The sequence below is a fragment of the Zootoca vivipara genome, chromosome 6 (assembly GCF_965207765.1).
Source record: "Zootoca vivipara chromosome 6, rZooViv2.hap1.1, whole genome shotgun sequence".
NCBI classification, from domain to species: Eukaryota; Metazoa; Chordata; class Lepidosauria; order Squamata; family Lacertidae; genus Zootoca; species Zootoca vivipara.
The window spans coordinates 94,137,170-94,156,337 of record NC_142589.1 but is presented as its reverse complement, the minus strand read 5'-3'; the positions used below and the strand labels follow the sequence as shown (position 1 = coordinate 94,156,337).

The 19,168-nt window shown below is 49.1% G+C and overlaps 1 protein-coding gene across 9 annotated transcripts in view; it reads right to left on the bottom strand.

Moving 5' to 3' along the window:
- NFIC (nuclear factor I C) overlaps positions 1–19,168 on the bottom strand; it is a 119,769-nt gene that overhangs the window by 24,118 nt on the left and 76,483 nt on the right. For all 9 annotated transcript variants that reach the window (XM_060275304.2, XM_088673085.1, XM_088673083.1 and 6 more), the window contains exons 3-6: positions 8,848–8,922; positions 6,844–6,918; positions 5,424–5,547; positions 3,409–3,533 (exon numbers count right to left, since the gene is read on the bottom strand). In XM_060275304.2, the coding sequence (XP_060131287.1) occupies positions 3,409–3,533; positions 5,424–5,547; positions 6,844–6,918; positions 8,848–8,922 (399 nt within the window). The remainder of the gene's footprint in view (positions 1–3,408; positions 3,534–5,423; positions 5,548–6,843; positions 6,919–8,847; positions 8,923–19,168) is intronic.

The following is a 19,168-nucleotide window of genomic DNA, read 5'->3' as shown; positions in this document are numbered from 1 at the left end:
TGCCTATGCCTGATTTATAATTTTCCATTACAATTTTCCACATTTCAATGAACATAGCCATAACATTCACAATCATTGACTCCCCCCCTCCCCCCCTACAGTTTCGTTCATTTATCAACTGCATATTCTAACCACCCCCCTATGCTCACATTTCATTTCTTACTATATAATAATAATAATAATAATAATAATAATAATAATAATAATATTTCTACCCCGCCTTTCCCAGTCAAGACCGGGCTCAGGGCGGCTAACAGCAAGAATATCAAAGCAAGCATAAAAGAAACACATGCAGATTAAATACAATGTTAAAATTCAATTTTAAAATTTGGAATCTACAAGTGGAACCTCATTTAAATACCTGTAGGATAAAACCTTAGGGGAGGGTAACACCGGGGTCAGACTGAGTCAGTCCAAAGGCCAAGTGGAACAGCTTTGTCTTGCAGGCCCTATGAAAAGATGACAACTCCCGCTGGGCCCTAGTCTCCTGAGAGAGAGCGTTCCGCCAGGTCGGGGCCAGTACTGAGAAGGCCCTGGTCCTGGTCGAGGCCAGTCTAACCACCTTGTGACTCGGGATCTCCAGTATGTTATTATTTGTGGACCTTAATTTCCTCTGCGGGGAATACCGGGAGAGGCGGTCCCGCAGGTACGAGGGTCCTAAGCCGCATAAGGCTTTAAAGGTCTTCAATACTTGTAAAAGGCCCGATTTACACTAACTCTGCTAACATTTCATAGAATCATAGAATCATAGAGTTGGAAGAGACCACAAGGGCCATCCAGTCCAACCCCCTGCCAAGCAGGAAACACCATCAAAGCATTCTTGACATATGGTTGTCAAGCCTCTGCTTAAAGACCTCCAAAGAAGGAGACTCCACCACACTCCTTGGTAGCAAATTCCACTGCTGAACAGCTCTTACTGTCAGGAAGTTCTTCCTAATGTTTAGGTGGGATCTTCTTTCTTGGAGTTTGAATCCATTGCTCCGTGTCCGCTTCTCTGGAGCAGCAGAAAACAATCTTTCTCCCTCCTCCATATGACATCCTTTTATATATTTGAACATGGCTATCATATCACCCCTTAACCTTCTCTTCTCCAGGCTAAACATACCCAGCTCCCTAAGCCGTTCCTCATAAGGCATCGTTTCCAGGCCTTGTTTAACATGATTCTCCTTTTTAAAAAAAGAAATAAATTAAATTTGTCCTCCCCCTCCTTCCTTCCTTCCTTCCTTCCTTCCTTCCTTCCTTCCTTCCTTCCTTCCTTCCTTCCTTCCTTCCTTCCTTCCTTCCTTCCTTCCTTCCCCCCTTTCTCTCTTCCCCCTCTTCCTATCTGTTTCTAGATATTATCTTACCGTGAAAACTTTAATAAAAACAGGTAAGCAAAAGAAAAGAAGGGCGTATGGACACATTTTGTGACCTCTTGGGGGGTTTGTGTGACACCAAGCAGAGGGGGGAGCAACTGACCAGAGGGACCGCGTGGCCCTGAGCTTAAGAAGGCTGGCCACTCCTGCCACCCTCCCCTCTCGACGTCCTTCTGGCAATGGGGTGGAAGACAGGGCAGAGGGAGGGGTTAATCCCGGCAGCGACTTATCTGGGGCAGTCGTTTTACGCGGTGCCACTAAAGGGTTTAGCTCTCTCTCCCAGACGCTCATTGAGAAGGATTTCACAACCAGAACATCCAGTCCGGGGATTGAAATAAAGCTCTTCGCGCAAAGGATCCGAACACGTCTCTCGCCGAGGGGAAAGGGTGGCCAGCTGGTTGGGGAAGCCCATGCTGAAAAAATACTGTTGGGGATAGATTTGCGAGCTAACAATAGGGGAATATGCCTGTTGTCTTTGTCCAATACAGTGGTACCTCGGGTTACAAACGCTTCAGGTTACAAACTCCGCTAACCCAGAAATAGTACCCCAGGTTAAGAACTTTGCTTCCGGATGAGAACAGAAATCGTGCTCTGGTGGCGCGGCGGCAGCCCATTAGCTAAACTGGGGCTTCAGGTTAAGAACAGTTTCAGGTTAAAAAGGGACCTCTGGAACGAATTAAGTTCTTGACCAGAGGTACCACTGTACTTTGGCCACCTCATGAGAAGAGAAGACTCCCTGGGAAAGACCCTGATGTTGGAAATGATGGAGGGCACTAGGAGAAGGGGACGACAGAGGACGAGATGGTTGGACAGTGTTCTCGAAGCTACGAACATGAGTCTGACCAAACTGTGAGGTTACAGGGAGCCAGGCGGAGGGCCTTCTCGGTGGTGGCGCCTGCCCTGTGGAACGCCCTCCCATCAGATTTCAAGGGAATAAACAACTATCTGACTTTTAGAAGACATCTGAAGGCAGCCCCGTTTAGGGAAGTTTTCAATGTTTGGTGTTTTATTGTGCTTTTAATGTTCTGTTGGGAGCCGCCCAGAGCAGGTGGGGAAACCCAGGCAGATGGGCGGGGTATAAATAGATAAATAAATAAATACCAAGTAGTTTATTCAATATTCACAGAGAGACATGAAGGAATGCAGTCTTTCTTAGATAGAGTCCCACCCCTTCTGTCCCTCCTAATTTACGTCAGCCGTGCGCCGGCTGATCTGTGCTTTCTGCCTCCGAGATCTCCGTTCCCCTACTTTCACGGCACACCTGGTTCGGGGTGTGTGTGTGTCAGGAATGCTTTGAAGAGACACTGAGTCTGTTAGCTCCCCCCCCCCCAATGGCTTCTCCTTCCTGCTGCTCTGGCACCCTATCTGCATAACCAAACAATTATAAAATACAGACTTGCTTTGACTCTCGCAAGATTGAATGTCTTGCCCTCAGCTAGACTTGAGAGACGATTCCAACAGATTCCACATGAAAAATCCTTATGTCCCTGTGGAGATGGCAGTCCCGAATTGGTGGTGCATGCCCTTCTGGCTTGCCCTCTTTCTAAAGACTTGAGGAATGAGATTATCCCCCTTCTTTTATTGTCCATTCCGGGTCGCCCAGCCACTGCCCCAGTGTCCTTTCTCTGGGCAGATCAAGACAGCAAAGGTGGCAAGGTTTTTAGCTGGGGCAATCAGAATAAGATCCGCAATTTGACCATTGATTCAAAACCCCAAAATGTATTTTATATTGACTTTTAATTTCTATTCTTTGTATATCGTATTGTTGTTTTATTGCTGTGGCTGACGACTGATGCAAATAAAGATTCATTCATTCATTCAATCAATCAATCAATCATTCCTGCTGCTCCCCCAATATTTCCCAGCTTCTCCCCTCTGCAGCCTCTGGACTGTGCCCTTCTGCAAACCCCTGGTCTAAATCTATACTGCCCTCCTCTTCTCGGGAAGATGCGGAGAGGGGAGGGGGCTCCCACCATTCCTCGTCAGTCCAGCCCCTGACAAGTGCTTGGCTTTCTGAAGGTTTTTGGGGCGGCCCAGCTCCCCTCCAACTTACCCCCTTCCATATCTTCCGTCCAATTGCGGCTGCTACTCGTGGGGGAGCTGGGCGACGTGTAGTATTCGCCCCCCGGGCTGCCGTCCAGGTCGTCCTCCATCGAGCCGGACTTATGACGTTTACTCCTTAGGTGAGGCAGAAAGGGGAAGAGCAGTTAGCATTCGGGTTCAACATGGAAGGAGCGGAGGAGGGTGGGTGTGTCAAAAATCTGGCCAGCGTTAGGAAGCAGAGGGTCAAGAGGGATCGAGGGAGAGGTCCCAGGAATAAGGGGAGGAAGAGTCGTAAAAGGAAGCAGGGGTACGGGAATAGGGGGCAGCGAGGGAGAAAAGGTGGAATCGTAAAGGAAGCAGGGAATCTTTTTTTTAAAAAAAACGCTTTATTAATTGAAAACTGCATAACATAAATGTTCAACCAGGCATGTCCAAAGTCCATTTTGGGGGCCTAATCTGGCCCGCCGGTCAGTTTAATCCGGCCCCCTGTGGCAGTTTATTTCCTGGGGTAAAACCGTAAAAAAGGCTCAACAACTTCAATCCTAAAAAAAGTTCAACAAGTTTTTGGTTGGCCCTCATGGCCCTTCACTTCATCAAATCTGGCCCTCTTTGATAAAAAGTTTGGACACGTAAAAAACATTGAAAAATGGCAATAAATAATCTACAGTCATTTGTTCCTCAATTATTTACCTTTTATATTATTCCTGATTAATTTCACCTTGACCTCCGATCTTTCCTTCGTGCTTCCGAATTATATTTATTAAAAGCACATTTGACTTTATTTTTTCCCGTATTGTTTAGCTTACTTTAAATCTTATAACATTCTCCTACTCCCCCACAGGAGTTCAAACGATCCCTGCCAACGGATTTACACTTTGACAAGTGTTCTTTCACACAGACTCTGTATATACCCCACTCCTTGTTGAATTTTTCGTCTGCGATGTCCCTGTAACCTCGCCGACAGTCTCGCTAATTCAGCATAGCCTCTTAATTTATTTTGCCAGTCTGATTTGGACAGGATATTTTCTCCCTTCCAATTTTCTTTTTTCTTTTTGCAATAAAGATTCTGGCAGCAACTGTAGCATAAAGACTCTCCTAAACTTCCTATACTCCCGCTTGGACTACTGCAATGCGCTCTATGTGGGGCTCCCTTTGAAGGTGACCCAGAAACTACAACTAATCCAGAATGCGGCAGCTAGACTGGGGACTGGGGGCAGCTGCCGAGACCATATGACACCAGTCCTGAAAGACCTACATTGGCTCCCTGGACGTTTCCAAGCACAATTCAAAGTGTAGATGTTGACCTTTAAAGCCCTAAACGGCCCAGTATACCTGAAGGAGCGTCTCCACCCCCATCGTTCTGCCTGGACACTGAGGTCCAGCTCCGAGGGCCTTCTGGCGGTTCCCTCCTTGCGAGAAGCAAACTACAGGGAACCAGGCAGAGGGCCTTCTTGGTGGTGGCACCCGCCCTGTGGAACGCCTCCCATCAGATGTCAAAGAGATAAATAACTACAGTGGTGCCTCGCTAGACGAATTTAATTCATTCCACAGGTCTTATAACGAAAAATTCGTCTAGCGAATCCCATAGGAATGCATTGAATTTTTTTTGAATTTTTTTTTGCCCATAGGAATGCATTAATTGAATTTCAATGCATTCCTATGGGAAACCGCAATTCGCTAGAAAAAATCTTTCGTTAAGCGGAAATTTTGTTAAGCAGGGCATTCGTTAAGCGAGGCACCACTGTACATGACATTTAGAAGACACCTTTAGGCAGCCCTGTTCAGGGAAGTTTTTAATGTTTGTATTTTAAATCTTTGTTGGAAGCCGCCCAGAGTGGCTGGGGAAACCCAGCCAGATGGGCGGGGTACAAATAAATTATTATTATTATTATTATTATTATTATTATTATTATTATTAGGAGCAGGGAATCCATGGGAGATTTAGGAGAAGGCTCCGGGAATAACAGGGTAGCAAGGGAAGGCGATTAAAGGGACGCAGAGCCACACCTCCAAGTCCGGACTCACCCGCTGGAGGACGTGCTGGGGAGCGTCCTCCTCATCCCCGTACTCGAGGGGTTCAAGTCGTAGGCGAGGTGCCCCTGCAGCTCCCCCAGAGAGAAATTTGGCCCTGTGCCCGTCACCACCGGCGCTGCAGAGAAGGCAGAGAAAGGGGGTCAACGAGCCGTGCGTGGGGGGGGGGCGGTTTGCTGAGAAGGAAGCCTTTCGTCCCCGACCAGGTGGGCCCTGAGATCAAGGAGTGCATTTCCTCCGGGATCCCACTGGGATCAGGCCGTACCTGCCACACAACCACAGCGATTTCGGCCAAATCTGGCAGGACGCCTCCTGCGCTCGAGCAGGCAGGTTTGCATCAGTGTTTGGGTCTTACCTTCCAAGTCCCGGACTGCAGAATCCAGGAACGGCAGCCATGTGACACCGGAAGTTGCTTCGACGTAACTTCCGGTGTCGCTTTGCCCTTCTATGGGCACCAAAAATGGCTGCCGCCGGCTTCGAAAGTCGCTTCTACGCATGTCAGGAAGTGCGTCGACGCAACTTCCGGTGTCACTCTGCCCATCTATGGGCACCAAAAATGGCCGCCGCCGACACCGGAAGTAGCGTCTATGCACTTCCGGACATGCGTAGATGCAACTTTTGAAGCCGGCGGCGGCCATTTTTGGTGCCCATAGAAGGGCAAATTAGAAAGGGAAAAAATGGCCGCCGGCAGGAGAAAATAACGGAGAAAAATGGGAGACGAAGTGATACGGGGGACCACCGGGAAAAGGTAAGTAAAAACGGGGGTTTCCCGGGGAAAACGGGGTACTTGGCAGCTATGGTTTGGGTAGAACTGGGTACAAACCTTTTCTTCCTTTCCAAATTATTTGCATTAGTTTTCCAGTTTTTCAGCAAAGCAACGCCAAATGTCACAAAATGCAAGACAATTTTCCCATTAAGTCAGCTTCCCGCCCTTCATCGTCAACGTGTTCCTTCTTTCCCCTGCTTACTGCTTTAAATTACGTTATTCATTTCCTGTTCACACCCCATTTCTTAAGCCCCTAGTTATTTTCGATTTATATTTCCCCCCTCTCTTTCCCCTTCTCCCTCAGCTGTCTATTTGACAATTCCTGCCCGTATACTTTCTGTTTCCCTTAAAAAGAAAAGAAAAGAAAAGAATGAAAACAAAACGAATACTCTGCCCGAATAGGACACCATCTTGAATCACGGCTAGGAATCAAATCAGTTTTGTCGATACGTACTGGGAGAAGCCTTCCCTCCTTGCACAATTATGATTGTGCAGCTGCAGAGTGCAAGATTGCTTGTGCAAAAGTTACCCTGCCTGCACAACACAAAACAACAACAACAACAACAACAACAGCAGCAGCAGCAGCCTCAGGCCAGGTTTTTTACAAAGGCCAGCTATACAAGAAGCGGCAAAGAGAGGCCTACTCACTCCGGGAAACTTGGATCAACTCTGTGACGCTGAACACCCCGGACGTGACGAAGTTCTCTTGGAAATCTGTCGCGTCTGCGGAAAAGGGGAAAAAGAGAGATTAATTGAGGACGGGAAGCATAATGACCTGGGAGGAACTGAAATGGGAAAGTAGATGCACAAACTAGATGTTTCGTTTTCTTTTATTTTATATTTTATTTTTTTAAAAGTAGCCAGGATGAAACAGGAGGCATTTCCTGTTTAGAAGAGGCATTCCCTGTTTAGGGGAGGTATTCTCTATTTTATATGCCTGTTGTCTTTGTCCATGGAGTTTTCTTGGCAGGGATACTGGAGTGGCTTGCCAGTTCCTTCTCCAGGTGGATCACGTTTAGTCAAAACTCTCCACTAAGACCTGTCCATCTTGGGTGGCCCTGCATGGCATAGCTCATAGCTTCTCTGAGTTATTCAAGCCCCTTCACCACGACAAGGCATTGATCCATGAAGGATCTTTTCAAGACAGGAGTGCCTGGCGTGCTAAGGTCCATGGGGTCACAAAGAGTCGGACACGACTAAACGACTAAACAACAACAAATTCTCTAATTAGAAGAAGCATTCCCTGTTTAGAAGTGGTATCCTCTGTTTAAAAGAGGTATTTTCTGTTTAGAAGAAGCACTCCCTGTTTAGAAGAGGCATTCCCTGTTTAGAGGAGGTATTCTCTATTTAGAACAGGCATCCCCAAACTCGGCCCTCCTGATGTTTTGGGACTACAATTCCCATCATCCCTGACCACTGGTCCTGTTAGCTAGGGATGATGGGAGTTGTAGTCCTGAAACATCTGGAGGGCCAAGTTTGGGGATGCCTGATTTAGAAAAAGCACTCCCTGTTTAAAAGAGGTATTCTCTGTTTAGGGGAAGTATTCTCTATTTAGAAGAAGGATTCCCTGTTTAGAGGAGGTACCCTCTGTTTATCTCTATTTAGAAGAAGCATTCCCTGTTTAGAAAAAGCATTCCCTGTTCAGAGGAGGTAACCTCTGTTTAGTAGAGGCATTCCCTCCTGACAATCGGGAATGCCTCAGTAGCCAGGATGGCCAGCGGGCAAGGGTGATGGGAGTTGTAGCATCTAGAGGCCCTCAGATACCCGCATGCCTGACCTAAGAGGTACCATTCCCTTACTACATGCGAGAGCAGGGCCGGCTCTAGGGCAGGCTGGGTGGCGCAGGGCTGGCAGGGGGCGCCGCACGGCGGAGCCGCGCGGAAGCCCACCAGCCGCGGCAAGAAAGGGTGCTTAGTCAATACATGCTCAAACTAAAAATACTCTGAATACAAGAAATTGAATATGTAAATGAGAGAACCTTTTGAAAAAGAACTCGAGCATTGTGGCCTAAGCCAAGATAAGTGGTTTCATACGAATTTGAATGCACTAAACATAACTGAAAGCACAAGGAGAAACTACTGAAGAAGCCCGTCATATGGGCGAAACAGGCGAAAAACGCCAGCAGCCTGTCTATCATTGACACTTCATTCGACCTGCTGCCACTTTGCTGACCGCTATATAGCCTCAAAGATCATAAAGACTGGTTTGCCTTTCGGTATTTATTTGTACATGCTATCTGCTTGACGTTTGATTTTGGCTTCTGTGTCAGCACTTGTATATGGTTCTCTTATTGTTTTCTTTTTGGATTAATAATATTTCATTGAAACTTGATTGAATCTTGTGCCCTTGCATGCTGCTTGTTTTGTATTGGATACCCACATGCCTGACCTAAGAGGTACCATTTCCTTACTACATGCGAGAGATGGAGGAATGCATCTGTTTAGAAGAGGAATTCCCTCTTGAGGAAAGGAGAAGCCCTCTTAGAGGAAAAGCGGTGAGCATGTGGCTCTCCAGAGCTTGCGGGATTCCAACTCCCATCAGCCCCAGCCGAGTTGTAGTCCAACGGCATGGCATTCTCCTCCCATCCCTGCTATAGGGACATAAGACGTTCTCCTCTTCCCTGTTTTGTGAGCTGAGCCTTCCTTGACTCACCCAATGTGATGATGGGCTTGCTGTCCTCCTGGTCAGAGCCGATTCCCGTCCTTGGACTGCTGCTTTGATCTGAATCTGAAAAGGAAAAATGGAGGTGTGAGCTTTGCGGCTGCAAACGACTCGGGCTAACGATACCTCTGATTACCTCGCATCGAAATCCCTTCAGAGATCCGAAAAGGAAGAAATATAAACAGCATTTGGGACTTTTTAGCTTAAAGAAACGGGGATGCGGGTGGCGCTGTGGTCTAAGCCACTGAGCCTCTTGGGCTTGCCAATCGGAAGGTCGGCGGTTCGAATCCCCGCGACGGGGTGAGCTCCCATTGCTCGGTCCCTGCTCCTGCCAACCCAGCAGTTCGAAAGCACGTCAAAGTGCAAGTAGCTAAATAGGTGGGAATCTGGCGGGAAGATAAAACAGTGTTTCCGTGCGCTGCTCTGGTTCGCCAGAAGTGGCTTAGTCCTGCTAGCCACATGACCCAGAAAAACTGTCTGCGGACAAACGCCAGCTCCCTCGGCCAGTAAAGCAAGATGAGCGCCACAACCCCAGAGTCGTTTGCGACTGGACTTAACTGTCAGGGGTCCCTTTACCTTTTTACCTTAGCTTAAAGAAAACAAAGAGAGGAAGAGGCGATATGAGCAGCTGGGGAAACCCAGCCAGATGGGCACAGTGTAATAATTGTTTATAAAAATTCATGGCCTGCGATAAGTGGGAAAATCAACTCGAATCTTCTCTAACATGCACATTTTCTCAAAGCAAATCCCTCTTAATGTTTATATTTCCCCCAACGTGATGCATTCCTGCATTTTACTTTCTCAAATAGACGTGTTTATATGCACGCATTTCTGCACCCGTCTCTTGGCTGCGCTGCAAAATTCAGAGAAGCATGAGCATGGCGGTGTTTTGCAAAGGGCGAAGTAGCTAGGTCCGCTTTTGAATGCAAAGGCGTGGGCGAGGCAGTGTGGTACAGTGGCTAGAGTGCCGGACTTGCACCTGGGAGATTGGGGTTCAAATCCCCCACGCTTGGCTGTGAAGCTCACAGGGTGTGGGGGACCAATCACTGCCTCTCTCAAGCGAGCCCACCTCACTGGGTTGTTGTAGAGGCGAAACGAGAAGGGGTGGCGGAAACCATATATGGCCACCCCGAGGTCCTCGGAGGTAAAGGCGGGGTGCGAGCGAGCAAACGAAATTGGATGAGTTTTGTCTCCCGTCCCTCACTCTGTGTATCTGGATCGAGCCCAATACTTTTTCACAGGGGAGTAATTTCACACATCCAGAAGGATGCACCATTTGAACTTCTGCCTGCCATCACGGCAGCCTTTTCACAACAAGCAGAGTGTGGCAATACCCGCCAAAGACCTTCCCCCCCTTCATAGGCAGGGTTTTTGTTGGGGCAGCCAAAGTTTTTGAGCCTTTCTTGGGAAATCACGGGCAAAAATACCCCATAAATAGGACATTGTGGGGGATAGGTATCTGCTAAGGGTGGGGCAGAACCTCAGATAATTTGAGTACAGGGTACCTTGGTTCTCAAACTTAATCCGTTCCGGAAGTCCGTTCCAAAACCAAAGCGTTCCAAAACCAGGGCACGCTTCTTTCCCATAGAAAGGAATGCAAAACGGATTAATCTATCCCAGACTTTTAAAAACAACCCCTAAAACAGCAATTCAACATGAATTTTACCAATCTAACGAGACCATTGGTCCATAAAAATGAAAGCGATAAACAATGTATTGCAGTCACACAATCCATCGACCAGGAGCTGAACTGGGTTCCGCACAGTCACAAAACCAAAACCAAAAGAGCCACAATAACAAAAATGCAAAATAAATAGTAAAAACAAGAGGGACCTCAGCATAACACTCAAAACGGAGCACTTTCGCCTTCCGAAAATAGTTCGCAAACCGGTACACTTCCTTCCGGGTTTGCAGTGTTTGGGTTCCAAGTTGTTTGAGTACCAAGGCGTTGTTTGAGAACCAAGGGACCACTGTACTTTCAATGCTGTTCAATAATATTTGCGGATCTTCCCAGAGATGGGAAGAAGAAAGCGTCCCTACTGGAGAGGAATGGCAAAGCAAGCTGTTGGGATTAGGGGCCAACATGGCCAAACTGATTGGAAAGCTCAGACAAAAACTTCAAGAAACAATGGGATATATGTGTGTGTGTGTGTGTGTGTGTGTGTGTGTGTGTGTAATTTAGGAGACCTGCTGTAAGCAGATGAAAACCTAAACAGGGTTATAATCTCACTTGTAAAGTAACAAATACTATGGACAATATGGATAGGTATAAAGCACAGATTATGAAATAATATGAAAAGTTTGACAATAGGACCTATGGAGCGGATGGGGGGGGGGAGTCTCCCGAATCAGAGAAATGTCTTCATATGGATATGCAGGTGGTTTCGTTATCAGTTTATATTTGTAAAGCATAGCTGCCAAGTTTTCCCTTTTCTCGCGAGGAAGCCTATTCAGCATAAGGGAATTTCCCTTAAAAAAAGGGAGAACTTGGCAGCTATGTTGTAAAACCAAATAAAAATGATTGGGGGGGGGGGAACAATAACCCCCGGCTACGCCCGTGACCCTGGGTAACAAGTTTACAGAGCCTGACCTCGCGGTCTTGCGCTGAGAGCAGGAGAACGCTCTGTGGTCGCTCTGCGTCATATGATTTTTGCAGCCATGGCTACTTCCCATCCAAGCTGCCATTCTCCCCTCCGGCCAGACGTCCCTTCTGCCGCCCGCAGGGTGATTGATGACACTTGACGCAGATGGAGCCTTCCCTCTCTCCCCCCCCCCTTCTGCCAGGCTGACCTGAACACTCTGCCTTGGCGCAACACGGTCTTTACGCCACTGTAAATCCCAAAGCCAGCGCTTCTGCGGTACTGCAACCGCACCGTCAAAAAAAAAAAAAAAAACCTGCACGGTGTGTGTGTATGTGTGTGTGTTTACACGGGGTTTCCCTCTTCGTTTATCTTTCTGGGGGGTGGGGGCAATTATAGTGTTAAGACCAGTGAGACAACCATCCTTAGAATTTATACAGTGTTTTTCTTTCTCCCGACCATAGGAGTGCAGAGTGGGAAGGGACCCCCAAAGCTATCTAGTCCAGCCCCCTGCAATGCAGGAATCTCATCCGTGATAGAGGTGGCCACCCAACCTCCAAAGCAGGTATTCCCCAAACTTTGGCCCGCCAGATGTTTTGGACTACAATTCCCATCATCCCTGACCACTGGTCCTGTTAGCTAGGGATCATGGGAGTTGTAGGCCAAAACATCTGGAGGGCCGCAGTTTGGGGGTGCCTGCTCCAAAGGAAGGAGAGTCCACCACCTTCTATCCCACAGCCGAACAGCTCCTACCGTCAGAAAGTTATTCCTGATGTTGAGTCGGAATCTCCTTTCCTGCAACTTGATGACATGGGTTCGAGTCTGACCTTCCAGAGCAGGAAGAAACAAACTTCCATGGGACGGCCCTTCAGATATTGGAAAATGGCTCTCCTATATTCTCTCAGTCTCCTCTATTCCAGGCTAAACATCCCCAGCTCCTTCAACCGCTCCTCATCAGGCTCGGTTTCCAGACCCTGGATCATCTCGGTCGCCCTCTTCTGCACACCTTTCAGCTTGTCCACATCCTTCTCAAATTGAGGCACCCAGAACTGGACACAGGACTCCAGGTGTGGTCTGACCCAGGCAGAATAAATTGGGACTATGACTTCCCTTAATCTGGACACTAGACCTCTGAGGATGCAGCCTAGAATTGCATTTGCTTTTTTGCTGCTGCATCACACCATCACAGCTCAGTTGGTTAGAGTGTGGAAGGATCTGACCGAGGCAGAATAGAGTGGGACTATTACTTCCCTTGATCTGGAATACCTACAGAATAAAAAATCTGTGCAGCTGCAAAGCAGCACAAGGAACGTCTTGCTGTTTCTTTCGAAACACGAAGGAGACAAATATTTTAAGGACCACTGTGTGTTTGCAATAGGCTAGATCAGTGGTTTTCAAACCCTGGGGTGCCTTGAATGATGCTCAGAAATGCCGCAGGCAACCCTGGCCTCCGTCCCTCTTTCCTTCCCTCCCTCCTCCAATGCCCTCTTGTGTCTCTGCCTCCCAAAGGTTTGCATGGCTGTTTGTTGCAGCAGCCCTGGCTACAACCTCCACGGGCGAATGGTGCCTCTGGGGCAGGCCAGGAGCTGGGGCAGCCTCGGAGTAAGCAAGCAAGCAGGTGAGGGAGCCCAGCTGGCCAGTCCACCAGCCCTTGCTGTTGGGAATGGACAGACTAGTGGGAGGCCAGGCAGGCAGGCAGCCTTTCCTGTGCTTGCTGTCTGCAATGCCAGCCTGGGAGCTGAGTGCCCGGTGCCGAAGGGGAGCCTTTGTGCCATGCAGGCCTGGCAGCGCCCGTTGCTGCCCCCCACCCAAGGTAAGGTGCTGGCCTCATGTCCACTTTTGGCCGGTCTCCGTTGGGCCACTGAGGCTGGGGGCATCCTCTTCCCAGGCCCCTGTGGGGCAGCGTGTGGAGGCACCTCTCTTTGGGGCAGCTCAGAGACCAGCGGCTGCTCAGAGGTCTCCCAAGGAGAGGAGAAAGGAGGTCAAGGGAACACTCCCCAAGGGAAGGTGTTTGAAAAAGGGTGAGGGGCTGCCAGCTCTGTGGGGAAGGGGGCGACAGAACTGAGCTCCTGAGACCCACAGGGCTGCCGCAGAAATAATACAATTGGTCAAGGGAGCTGCGGACCCAAAAAGGATGAAAACCTCTGGGTTTAGATGCTCGGGTGAGCTTTCTGCTGCAGCTTTTGTGTGTGTGTGTGTGCGCCGTACCAGGCCTTCCTCGAAGGAAGAGCTACGGGGACTCGACATGCAGAGAGAGGGAGGGAGAAAAAGCTCAGGCTCACCCACTGCAGCAACTTGCGTCTCCTTTCGCCTCCCCACACCCGACTCGCCGGCCTCCCCCCCCCCTCATCAGAAACACAGCTCACGCCTCGGCCAGGCTGCAGCCCAGAACTCTCCGTTCCAGGCTTTCCATCTTATCTAAAAATAATCAGGCTCTCCGGGCTGTCAGCAGGAGCAGACGCTGAGCTCAGCACTAATGGTTCCTAGTAGCATCCTGGATTAGACAACCGCCCCCCCCCCGCACACTCTGCCAGCCCAGGCTCTGCACTTTCTCGCCCCCCACCCACAGACAAAATGCCCCCCCCCACAAACCCCTCTTTCTCTTTCTTCTGCAGAGGAGCCAGGCAGAAATAGGGATCCTTGACGCAAGAGCTGTTTTATTTCCATGGGTGTCATGACGTGTTATGGATGCAGCAATAAGAACTGGGAAGGGACCTCGGGAGTCATCTAGCTCAACCCCACTGCAATGCAGGAATACGCATCTGCTGCTTATCGGGAATTGGACCCACAACCTTGGTGTTTATCAGCCCCGCGCTCTAACCAGCTGAGCTATGCTGGATCAGGCCAGCGCTTCGTCCAGCCCACCATCCTCTTCTCACAGGGCACAGCTAGATGCCTGTGGAAACCAGCCATCAGGATTCGAACACAGGAGCCTACTCCCCCATCTTGTGGTTTCCAGCAACTGGTATTCGGAGGCACAACGACCTCTGGCCGTGAAGGCGAGTAGGCCTTGGTACGCCTCTCCTCCTCCATGGATCTGTCCAACCCTCTTTTTAAGCCACCCAATTTGGTGGCCGCCGGTGCCCTCCTGCAGCAGTGAGTTCCATAGTACTTTGTTTTTATCTGTCTCAAATCAGCCATCACTCGGCTTCCTCACACGTCCCCACAAGTTAATCCACTTCTGTTCTGCTTTAAGAGCCATTCTTCCCTGTTATGACTGCGCTATTGAGGCCAAAACACCCTCCCACATTTCTCCAATGAAAATAGGGACGTCCTATTCCATCCCCTCTGAGTGCTCAACTGGAAGGACAGATCCTGAAGCTGAGGCTCCAAGACTTTGGCCACCTCATGAGAAGAGAAGACTCCCTGGAAAAGACCCTGATGTTGGGAAAGATGGAGGGCACAAGGAGAAGGGGACACATAGCTGTCAACCCTCCCTTTTTTGCCAGGAAACCCCTGAATTTAAATCTGTTTCACGCTGCAACCCTGGATTGTAAAATACCCCATAAATGTCCCGGCTCCCGGCTGGCTGCTCACTCAGTTGCCAAATGCTGCCGGAAATCGCCTATGCGCATGCCCAGGCATGCACAGAAGCCATTTCTGGTGCCCAGACATGCGAACATGGGCAGCCCGGCACCGGAAGTCGCTTCTGCGCATGTCTGGACATGCACAGAAGCGACTTCCGGTGCCGTGCCGCTGCTGATCCCTTATTTTCCAATCCAGAAGTTGACAGCTATGAGGGGAGGACAGAGGACAAGATGGTTGGACAGTGTTCTCGAAGCTACGAACATGAGTCTGACCAAACCGCGGGAGGCAGTGGAAGACAGGAGTGCCTGGCGTGCTCTGGTCCATGGGGTTACGAAGAGTCGGACACGACTAAACAACATTCTACCCCCTCCCACATTTCTCCAATGAAAATAAGGGTGTCCTATTCAATAACAACAACAACAACAACAACAACAACAACTTTTATTATTTATACCCCACTTCTCTGACTGCGTTGCCCCAGCCACTCTGGGCAGCTTCCAACACATGTAAAAAAACATAATAAAACATCAAACATCAAAAAACTCTTCCCTGTACAGGGCTGCCTTCGGGTGTCTTCTCAGGCTTCTATAGTTACTTATTTCCTTGGCTGGGGAAATAACTCCAGACCCTCCAACATTACTCCGATTAAAATAGTGACGGCCTAAGGAAAAGCGGGACACTCTGGGGCCAGATTGGAAACTGGGACGCATCCAGTGAATCCAGGACTTCTCCCTGGAAAACAGGGACGCTTGGAGGGCCTGCCTATGCTTCTGCATGAGTTTCTGTTCTGAGCGGGCGTCCCGATTGCAAGATCGGGGACTCGTGCAGAGACACGGCGGGCGTACCCAATTCAAATCTCGGAGTCTTTCAACAGCAGAGCCTTTCTTGAAATGCGACTGCAAATGTTGGAGAGTGTGAGTGTGTATCGAAATCGACTAGCTACTGGCGGGACATTCCAGGGTCAGATCGGAAACTGGGGCAGCTTCTGCGAATCCTGGACTGTCCCTGGGAAATAGGGAAACTCGGAGGGCCTGATTCCCATTTTCTTTTCTCTTTCTAAAACGGCGTTCACCTGCACATAGCGGCACAACTGCCAGGCAGACTCGAGCGCAGCTGTGGTTAATAAAACGCCGAGGGGGAATGCGGAGGCCGTGCCCAGTCGGGTCCGTGAGCCAAAAAAGAAGAAGACGAAGAGGGGAAGAGTACCCGGTCCAGGAGGGTTTGCCAACGATGCCGGCTGTCCGAACTCTCCCTTGAAAACTCTGGCCCCCTGTTTTCATCTGCTCAGCCTTTTCTCGGCTTCGGGAACTGGGCCGGCGCCAGGTCGCCCTGCCAAAAATATTTCTCCTCCTCCCCCTGTATCGCTTTTCATCTCTCTCTCTCTCTCCCCCAAAATCCACAGGCCTCCCTTGGCATCCCCTTTTGCAGCTTCTGCCCGACGTCTGGATCCGTTGCACGGTTGTATGGAAAGGGTTACCGGGGGGGGGGGACGGGGCACCCGAGAGTGTCCCATTCAGAGTGCAATTTTGCATCTGCACCTTTTGTTTGTCCCTGCCACAAAATGCCACACATCCCCCCCCCCCGGAAAAAAAATTGTTCTGGAAATGTGTGGCATGCTTTTTCTTGGCTAGAAATCCTTGGGTGGTCATCCGTCCCCCGCCACCATTTTGTTTGTGTGCAATTTTTATTTTTATTTTGGTGTTTGCACAATTTGTGCCAGGGGGGAGGGAATTTGAAAGCAAAATGGGGGGGGGGGACGACAACTTCCCAACACGTGGCGAGTGTCAGCAGGCAGGGGGAGGCCATTTTGTAGCCTCCCCCTTCCCTGCCGTCGCCCCACCCACCCACCCACCCCCAACGGCCATTTTGTGCCGAGTTCAAAACCTCAGAGATTGGAAGGAGCAGGAGGGGGGGGAGAACGGACCACGTGGAGAGCAGGGGAGGACCCCCCCCCCCAAATTTTTTGCTTTTCCTCAGGCTTCCTGCCTCCCCTGCCACAAAAAATAAAGTTAAAATGTCAAGGTTGCTACATCACCATGGGAGGAAAACTTACCAAACACCCCCCAATTGCTGCAGTGGAGAAACTCGATTCCCTATTGACTCAAAGGCCCCAAAGAATCTGATGAAATAACTCAAAGTGTTGTTTTTATATATAAATATATATATAATGTGCCAATGTGGGCAAACCAGCATACCGATTTTTTTTTAAAAAATTGTTTTCTCCCCCTTCCTTCTTCCCTCCCTCTTTCCCCTTAGAGGGATCGGTTTTTATTTTTTATTTTAAATCAAGGCAGGGAGAAGACGGAGGAAAAGGGAGAAAGAGAAGGGGGGTGGAAATGAGAGAGAGAGAGAGAGAGAGAGAGAGAAGAGAGATGAGGCTTCCAACCGAAAAGAACACACAGTTTGCCAGCTGTTTACTTTGGACATGGAATTTTGGCTCTTGCTATCGTAGCATATATATATATATATATATATATATATATATATATATATATATATATTCCAAAAAAAAATAGAAGAAGTCTCGTTCCAGGCCTCCAGCCTTTTCCCGGACGGTCCTAAATGCCAACTGCTATCTCCCCGCAGCTCCTCCTCCTCCTCCTCGTGCGCAACGGCGCATGCATGCGCAAGGCATCTGTTTGCAAGCAGCCATTTTGCAAGCAGGAAAAGAACACCCTGCAACCCGCCGTTCCGAAAAGTTCCTTCCCCACTTGGCAGCCATCTTTAAAAAAATTTTTTAAAAAAAGTGTTGAGAATTCCTCCAGCCATCTCTCCTTGCAAAGAGGCAAATTGTCTGCCAAGCAAGAGGGAAGGGTGCCAGGCCGTTGGGCTCAGGAGCAGGGGAGGGTTGTCTCCGCACCGGCACACAAACAAGCGCGCGCGCACACACACACACACACACACATACCCTCTCTTGGTATATTTTTCATTTCAGTTCTGGAAACGAGCCATCGGCCGGTATTCGTTGGCAAAGAGGCGCAAAGCGTCTCGCAGGAAACTAAGTTAGAGTCTAGAGAGAAAAGGCAGAGAGAGGGAAAGGACAGGAGTCGTTCCCTTCCTCCTCCCATTTGCAAACGTTTTGGGCTGTTTTTTAAAGACCCCCCCCCCCATTTTTCGGAAGCTGTTAAGCCATGGAGGGTTGCCAAGAACCGCGGGACAGGAACTGGGAAAGTGCCTGAGAGAGAATACCCTTCGACATTTCTCTGATGAAAATAGGGACGTCCTGTTCTAGCATAATAATAATGATTTTACTATTTATGCCCCACCCAACTGACTCAGTTGCCACTCTGGGCGGCTTCCAGCATACAGTCGTACAGCCATACCTCGGTTTAAGTACGCCTCGGTTTGAGTATTTTCAGTTTAAGTACTCCGCGGACCGGTCTGGAACGGATTGATCCACTTTCCATTACTTTCAATGGGAAAGTCCGCTTCAGGTTAAGTACGCTTCAGTTTAAGTACAGACTTCCGGAACCAATTGTGTTTGTAAACCGAGGTACCACTGTACTTTGGTTCTCGAATGGCTTAGTTGTCAAACAATTTGGCTCCCGAACGCCGCAAACCCAGAAATGGAAAGAAGAAAAAGTCCTAACCAGAGAAGAATGGCAGAGCAAGTTGACAGGTAAAGGTAAAAAGTAAAGGACCCCTGGGCGGTTAAGTCCAATCAAAGGGGTTGCGGCGCTCATCTTGCTTTCAGGCCAAGGGAGCCGGCATTTGTCCACAGACAGCTTTCTGGGTCATGTGTCCAGCAGGACTAAACTGCTTCTGGCACAACGGGACACTGTGACGAAAACCAGAGCACACGGAAACACCATTTACCTTCCCGCCGCAGCAGTACCTATTTATCTACTTGCGCTGGTGTGCTTTCAAACTGCTAGGTTGGCAGGAGCTGGGGCGAAGCAACGGGAGCTCGCTCTTTCGCAGGGATTTGAACCGCCAATTGCCAACTCCAGTGGTTTACGCTGAAATGGTTAAAATGACTGTAAGAATCAGAAATCAGGAAGACCAAATTTTTAATGAGGAACGGGGAAAATTTGCAACTTATCTTCAAAGACCATTGTAAAACGGTTAAAATCGTTAGTAGGGTTGGAACATCATTTGCAGTTTAGTGGTGCATTTTGGACACAGGGGAGAGGTAAAAGATTTTGGATTACCATAAAAGATGCAGGAGGGAATTATTAACAATAGGGATCTACAAAGGGGGGGGA